The 8,152-nt window shown below is 32.1% G+C and overlaps 1 protein-coding gene across 1 annotated transcript; it reads left to right on the top strand.

Moving 5' to 3' along the window:
- The first annotated feature begins 873 nt into the window (after window positions 1-873).
- On the top strand, window positions 874-2,196 carry LOC149212122 (pathogenesis-related protein PR-4-like). The gene is made up of 2 exons (XM_089391726.1): window positions 874-1,186; window positions 1,857-2,196. Exons 1-2 carry the CDS (start codon window positions 920-922, stop codon window positions 2,019-2,021), a joined length of 432 nt encoding a protein of 143 aa, XP_089247852.1. The 5' UTR covers window positions 874-919; the 3' UTR covers window positions 2,022-2,196.
- The last annotated feature ends 5,956 nt before the right edge of the window (window positions 2,197-8,152 follow it).

The following is an 8,152-nucleotide window of genomic DNA, read 5'->3' as shown; positions in this document are numbered from 1 at the left end:
TCTGATATGTGGGTCACAATATGTAAGTGGATAATGTTATGTGGGTCACAATATTTAAGTGGATAATGAAAGTCGTTGAATTATCTAGGAATAAACTTTGAAAAAAAATAAAGAAAGCCACCAGAACATGGAACAAACCAACCTTATACTTGTAGTCTAAATAAAGTCTATTAAAACGATACCCACGAATGATGTATATAGTTTTCATTTATAATTAAAAAAAAATGATGTATATAGTTAAATAAATTGACGTTAGCTCGGACTTCAGGTCTCTCAAAGTGACTTTTCATCTTAGTGGGCGAAAAATAACGACAGTAAATTTGACTTTTAATGTTAATTTAGTTAGATTCTTAGTGCTCCAGAGAAAAGAACAATATCCATGAAAAATAAGTCTTATCAGAGGAAAACTTGGTCATTATCTGAAACGCTAAACTCCAATATCTCGGATGCTCATCTACCAGACAAATTCGACACGAGACTGGTGCAACACATCCTTGACCATGTAGAAAGCGATCAATAAAAAAAACCCTTGTGGGTAACCCACGGGAACGATTTTGCACAAAATTTCTCAATCATCTAGAGGGTGACGTGATATCCAAAACCGAGCATGCAAATCCATGGGAATATTTCAATGCCTTGAACAGACCCATGTAAAAATATTGGATTAGCAATTAGTCCAGGTTCCCTCCATTTACCGTTGAACAGCCGCCTAGGATGACTCGAGTTCCATTTAGCGTTGAACAGCCGCCTAGGATGACTCGAGTACATTCATGTAAGCTGTTTTAGCACGACTCTAATGGTTTTGAACAGTGCCCACATAGCCCCTCTGGCTTGTTATAAATACTCACTTCCATTCACTTCTCCTCCATCTCTCAGTTGCATCAAAAAGCTGTTTGTGGCATTCTGTCTGTCTGTGAGAATGAAGATTGCAGGTGTTGCGATAATGGCCGTTGTGGCCCTGGCAATTGTCATGAGCTCATGTGAGGCGCAGCAAGCGTCCAATGTGAGGGCAACTTATAATTACTATAACCCACAAAGCATTGGCTGGGATTTGGGTAAGGCCTCTGCATACTGTGCTACCTGGGATGCCAGCAAGCCTCTGGAATGGAGGAAGAAATATGGGTGGACTGCCTTCTGTGGCCCTGTTGGCCCCCATGGCCAGGCATCCTGTGGAAAATGCTTGAAGGTATGTATATGCATTTCATTTTGTAGACTCGTATATGTTCAATATATATTTATGTGCATGTTCGACAAATTTAGAATCGTATATGTTCAATATATATTTATGTGCATGTTCGACAAATTTAGAATGTTAAATTTTTATGGTTTCATGACGGTAGGTTTTAGGGATATTTTGGAATTTGATAGAGGAATGTTCTAGTTTTATTGTTTATCAAATTTTGGAATAATTTTCAAGATAAGAATGAATATTTATTTATTTTTTATTTTTTTTACTATGTTGAATGGATAACAAATTGGAGTAATCTGGGCAAGGCAAGATCAAACCTAGCAGCTGCCACTATAACACCAACCCCAAAATTATAGCCAACAGCCTTTAAGTTAGATATACCATGAATTTATGATTTAGCAAGAACTCATTCGGCCAGATAAAAAAGCCTACTCCAAAAATTACCAATGATTTAAAACTGAATGAAAGGAATAACCTCTCATTATGCCAACCACTAAATAGTCTAATACTCAGACAAGAATAATCTCTCATTATGCCAACCACTAAATAGTGTAATACCCAGACGAGAATGACCCTATTTCAACAACTAAATATTTATTAATTCTGAAATATTCCGAAATGATCTTTCCTTATCAACCAAATATCTGATTTATATTTGTTGACACAGGTTACTAACAGAGACACTGGCGCATCTGTGATAGCGAGAATTGTTGATCAGTGCTCCAATGGTGGACTGGATTTGGATGCGAGTGTTTTCAACCAAATCGACACCGATGGCAAAGGACGCAACGCCGGCCATCTCATGGTTGACTATCAATTCGTGGGTTGTTAAGCGGACATGCTGCAATGTTCCTTAAAAAAAAGTATATGAAATTATAATAAATGGCTGATGTCCTATAGCCAGGTCAACATTATGGTGAACAATAAGGGCTTACTTTGAGTTAAGAGTCCATGTGAAATTTGAAACTGGGAATGAATGAGTTATAAAACAAAATACATTTTGCCTATTCCAGAAATCCTGATAACATCAACGTCCATTGAATTCGCACATCCTCATTGAATTTGTTACATATAAAAAGTGAAAGACTTAGCTTTAAGGTTTTGAGAAGACAGCCGATTCTAAAAGTAAGCCTGTGATTGATCTTCAACATTAAATATTGTTGTAATAGTCTATGAAGCTTGCCCCATATTCAGATACATATTCAGATGTGAAAGAATCGCATCAAAACACTAAGGTTATCTCTCTCTATATATAAAATAAATACTTTTAACATGATCCTCATTGAATTTGTTACATATAAAAAGTGAAAGACTTAGCTTTAAGGTTTTGAGAAGACAGCCGATTCTAAAAGTAAGCCTGTGATTGATCTTCCAACATTAAATATTGTTGTAATAGTCTATGAAGCTTGCCCCATATTCAGATACATATTCAGATGTGAAAGAATCGCATCAAAACACTAAGGTTATCTCTATATATATAAAATAAATACTTTTAACATGACATTGTCTATTTATTTTGGGATGTTGCGATGAAAATAAATCTATAAATATACAGTTTTGGTTTGGGTTACTCATAAATTGGTGTACTGTCATAGTACTCCCTACAAATATTAACTTACAAAAATTATATATATATATATATATATTTTTTTTATATCAGAGAACAATATAATATAATGTTAATATGTAATATTAATAGAAATTATTATATTAATATACAAATATAATATAATGTTAATATGTAATATTAATATAAATTATTATATTAATATACAAAATAATGATGTGATATATATTTATTTAAATTATTTAATAAAAAGATATTCAAAATATAAGCTGGTGTACTGTCATAGGACTCTTACAAATATTAACTTACAAAAATTATATATTTTTTTATATCAGAGAACAATATAATGTTAATATGTAATATTAATATAAATTATTATTAATATACAAAATAATATTAATAAAAATTATTATTAATATACAAAATAATGATGTGATATGTATTTGTTTAAAATTATTTAATAAAAAGATATTCAAAATATATATGATAAATTTTGAAAAGTTTATAATTTAAAAATTTATTACATTTTAGTATTGTTTATTTAGTATTATAATATTATGAATATAAATTCTTTTTAGTTTTATATCTACACATTGTTAATTGAATTAATTTTTTAAAAATGTAAAATTTGAAAAAGCTTTAGGAGTCTAAAGATTTCATTAGTTTTAATATTTGATAGATCTAAAATTAAAATTAAGATATCTTAGTTTTTATTGATGATGGTGGTGGTTAAGGTCTATTGAGACCAAATTTTGGTCTATTGGACCTATAGAAAATGAATTATTTAGTTTGATTTAAGATTTTATTCCTATGCTCAAAAAGCTTGGTGAGAAGCCTCCTGAGTTCGCTATAATTTTGACATCGAAGAAGGCTAGGAAGGTCAGTATTGCAACAAAGATTATAAAACTAAAATCTAATGTGGTTATACATGGGGCACTCTAAGAAGAAGTGATTTTCATCCTCATGTTCATATTCTCACAAAGATAGTAGATCCTTTCCATCCATGGTGTTTTAGGAACTACCCAACCACCTGTTCATCTAAATATTAATGTTTTATATATTTATTAATTAAATTTAAATGAAATATATATATATATATATATAATTGAAATTTACAAATATAATAATTACATATATGAATCGTTATTCTTAATTTATATAGTAAAGTATATCATCTATTATTTATATTCTATATAAATTTCATATTTTGAAATAAAAAATTTAATTATATTTATTAAAATTTTATATATTTAATAAATATATATTCTAAAATATTATAGTTAAGAATATAATTAATTGTTATTTTAATTAATATTATTAATTATTATTTTAATTAATATAATTAATTATTATTTTAATTTTTTTATAATATATATCTTACATTAAAATAAAATTAAAATAATAATTAATTATATTAATTAAAATACTAATTAATAATATTAATTAAAATAACAATTAATTATATTCTTAACTATAATATTTTAGAATATATATTCATTAAATATATAAAATTTTAATAAATATAATTAAAATACTTCGGTGAAAGAGTTCTGAGGCTCGGTGAAAGAGTTAAAAACATACTCTATATATTCTTCGCATATATTCTTCGGAGGCTCGGTGAAAAAGTTAAACATGTACTCTATATATACTTCGGTGAAAGAGTTCTGAGGCTCGGTGAAAGAGTTAAAAACATACTCTATATATTCTTGGCATATATTCTTACTCTATATATTCTTCGCATATATTCTTCGGTGAAAGTGTTCTGAGGCTCGGTGAAAAAGTTAAACACGTACTCTATATATTCTTCGGTGAAAGTGTTATGAGGCTCGGTGAAAGAGTTAAAAACATACTCTATATATTCTTGGCATATATTCTTACTCTATATATTCTTGTTCTGAGGCTCGGTGAAAAAGTTAAACACGTACTCTATATATACTTCAGTGAAAGAGTTCTAAGGCTCGGTGAAAGAGTTAAAAACATACTCTATATATTCTTGGCATATTTTCTTACTCTATATATTCTTCGCATATATTCTTCCGTGAAAGTGCTCTGAGGCTCGGTGAAAAAGTTAAACACGTACTCTATATATTCTTCGGTGAAAGAGTTCTGAGGCTCGGTGAAAGAGTTAAAAACATTCTCTATATATTCTTGGCATATATTCTTACTCTATATATTCTTCGCATATATTCTTCGGTGAAAGTGTTCTGAGGCTCGGTGAAAAAGTTAAACACGTACTCTATATATACTTCGGTGAAAGAGTTCTGAGGGTCGGTGAAAGAGTTAAAAACATACTCTATATATTCTTGGCATATTTTCTTACTCTATATATTCTTCACATATATTCTTCGGCGAAAGTGTTCTGAGGCTCGGTGAAAAAGTTAAACATGTACTATATATATACTTCGGTGAAAGAGTTCTGAGGCTCGGTGAAAGAGTTAAAAACGTACTCTATATATTCTTCGGTGAAAGTGTTTTGAGGCTCGGTGAAAGAGTCTGCAGGTTGCGGTGGGCATGGGCGATCTGCAGTCAGTTACCAAAGATTACCAAGGGCAGACGGGCGATCTGCAGTCAAGTTTTCTGATATCAGGTGCACACATTCCTTATCTTTTTCTTTTTCTAATACATATTTGCTCATATAATTTCAAGTATGAATATTTCACCACAGTTACCAAAGATTACCAAGGGGAGACCTAGCACAGTTACTCTACAAGGCCTTTATGAGTATATAGAGTCTTTAGAGAAACGTAGAGAAGAAAGAGAAGCCAAGCTAGAAAAGGAGTTAGAAACCATGCTGGAAAATAAATTTGCATCTCTTGAAGACACGATCCAAAAACAAATAGAAAATAAAATAGAACTACTAGAGAATAAAATGGAGGCAATGGAGACTAGACTGCAAGTTATAGAAAAACATAACCAAGATACTAACCAACCATCCCAGCAAGGAGATGCTGATACTTTAGAGAGTCTTAAAATGAAAGACATGATTAAAGAACTAGAAGAAAAAGTTAATAGCCGCCTCACCCTAAATAATGTGGTAGATAAGTTAGATATCAAACCAATTAAAGATGAAATGAAAAAATTAATAGAATTAGACCACGAACGTAACAAAAGGGCCTTAAACCTTATAATATTCTGTTTAAAAGAGGAAGTAGATGAGGATACTTTAGCCTTAGCCCAGACAGAACTACATAATAGATTACAAATTGAAACATTGTGTCTCACAGAAGAAACAAGGTTGGGGAAATTAACCGAGAATAAAGGAAGACTAATCCGCATAAAGGTGAGCTCCACTGATCATAAGCACGACATACTTAGTAAAACCTCAAGTCTAAAAGGAACGGGAATATTCATAAATGAAGATCTCATTCCAGAAGGCCAAGCAGAATTAAGAAAGGAGGTTCCAAAGGTAAAAGAAGCTAGAAACGAAGGAAAATAGGCAATAATCAGAAATAGAAAAGCCTTTATTCAAGATAGAAACCAAAAAGATAGTAATCAATAGCAATTAAACATGCTCCAGATCCTTTCTTGGAATTGTCGGGGCTTCCCATGGAACAAAGGCCCCAAGCTAAGTTGGATTTCAAATGATGTTGATATTATTTTGCTTGTTGAAACTTGGGAGCACGAAGAATCTAAGGTCCCTAACATAGATGGCTTTACGCTATGGTCTACCTGGAACAGGCGATCCTCCCGTAGGGGCATTGGGGGAATAGCTTGTTACATTAAGAAGAACATCTCCCCCCATGTTAGGATTTATAAAAATGACCCTCACAACCAATATAGTTGGATAGAGATCAAAGACATTAATAATAAAAAGTCCTACATAGCAATATGTTATTTTCCCCCCATTAATTCTAACTTCTATAAGAAGAAGAATCTAGATAAAACTAACCCTTACAACGGTTTAGAGAATGATATTTCTAGCCTAAGGAATGATGGTAATATCCTTTTAATAGGTGACTTTAATTCTCGAACTTCAAAAAACCAAGCTATTATTCTAAGCAATCATTCCAACCCTAATCCTCTTTGGTTAGGTGAAGACCATACTCTGGCTAGCAGGTACAAAAGGAACTTTGAAGATCTCGGGGAAAATTTGTTTAGGTCGGAGCTAGTCAAGCTCTGTAGTGCTCAGGATCTCATAATTTGCAACGGTCTAAAGAAGTGGCCCAATTCTAGCAAGATGACCTGCATCCATGGGCTTGGTAGCAACGTGGTAGACTATGTTATTTCCGATCTCCCATTATACAACGAAATAATAAATTTTGACATCTTAAACGACCATGAACCTGACTCTGATCATAGGCCTTTACTTATAACTCTCAATTTTTTCATGCATAGAGTTCCCATAGAAAATAATACTTATAGCCAAAAGAACTTAATATTTGATAGAAATAAAAATGATCTCTTTCTAAATGAATTAAAAACTAATTTTCTTCCTTTATCTAATATAGACAACATAGAAGACCTTTATCATAATTTTACTACAACCCTCTCATATTCTATTAACAAGTTCTCAATTGAAGTTTCAAATAATGAAAGAAATATCAAAACCAATCCATGGTATGACAAAGATTGTAAAAGTGCAAGGAGAGCAATTAAGGAAGCTGTTGATGAATCTCTTAAAATGGACAAGATAAAAATATACAAAGCCCTAACTAAAAGGAAAAAGAGGCAGTACATTCGTCAAAGACATGAGAATCTCTTACACCTCTCTAAGGTAGCTCCCAAGAAATTTTGGAGGCATATTCTAACTAGGAAGACTAAGGATAATAATAAAATTGCTCTTTGCGATTCGAATTCCTATCTTAAAAAGCTTTATGAATCTCCAAATGTCATGGATAATTTAGAAACCCTTCTCACAACGAAAGAAGTTTTCTCTTTAGAAGACATTAAGTTTGGGGTTAATCGCCTCACTAATGGGAAAGCTAAGGACATTGAAGGTTACGAAGTGGAAATCTTAAAAATATGAGGTCCTGTCCTCATCCCCCACATCCACAAGCTTTTCAATCAAGCAGTCAAGCAAGGGTTCCCTAAACCTTGGACTGAGAGCTTCATTATCCCTATTTTTAAAAGTGGGGATACAAATAACCCCTCTAATTATCGAACAATTATGATCAACCCTCTCTTAGCCAAGTTATATGGTAGTATTTTGGAAAAAAAGTTAAGCATATGGCTTGAAAGTGAAGGTAAGCGGGCTAAAGGCCAAGCAGGTTTCAGAAGGCATCACTCAACAACAGACCACCTTGTTACGCTTAGGATCATTGCGGAGGAATGTCGTAATGATAAATCCAATTTATTTTGTTGCTTTGTGGACTTTAGAAAGGCTTTCGATACGGTTCCTAGATGCAACCTTTGGAATAGATTAGAAGAGCTAAAGGTTCCTCTCGAGTTGAGAGCTG

This window comes from Pinus tabuliformis, chromosome 1_1, assembly GCF_031772625.1.
Source record: "Pinus tabuliformis cultivar Carrire ecotype Pingquan chromosome 1_1, CPIR1, whole genome shotgun sequence".
Lineage (NCBI taxonomy): Eukaryota > Viridiplantae > Streptophyta > Pinopsida > Pinales > Pinaceae > Pinus > Pinus tabuliformis.
The sequence above is the reverse complement of the archived record's forward strand: the minus strand, read 5'-3'. Positions and strand labels throughout refer to the sequence as shown.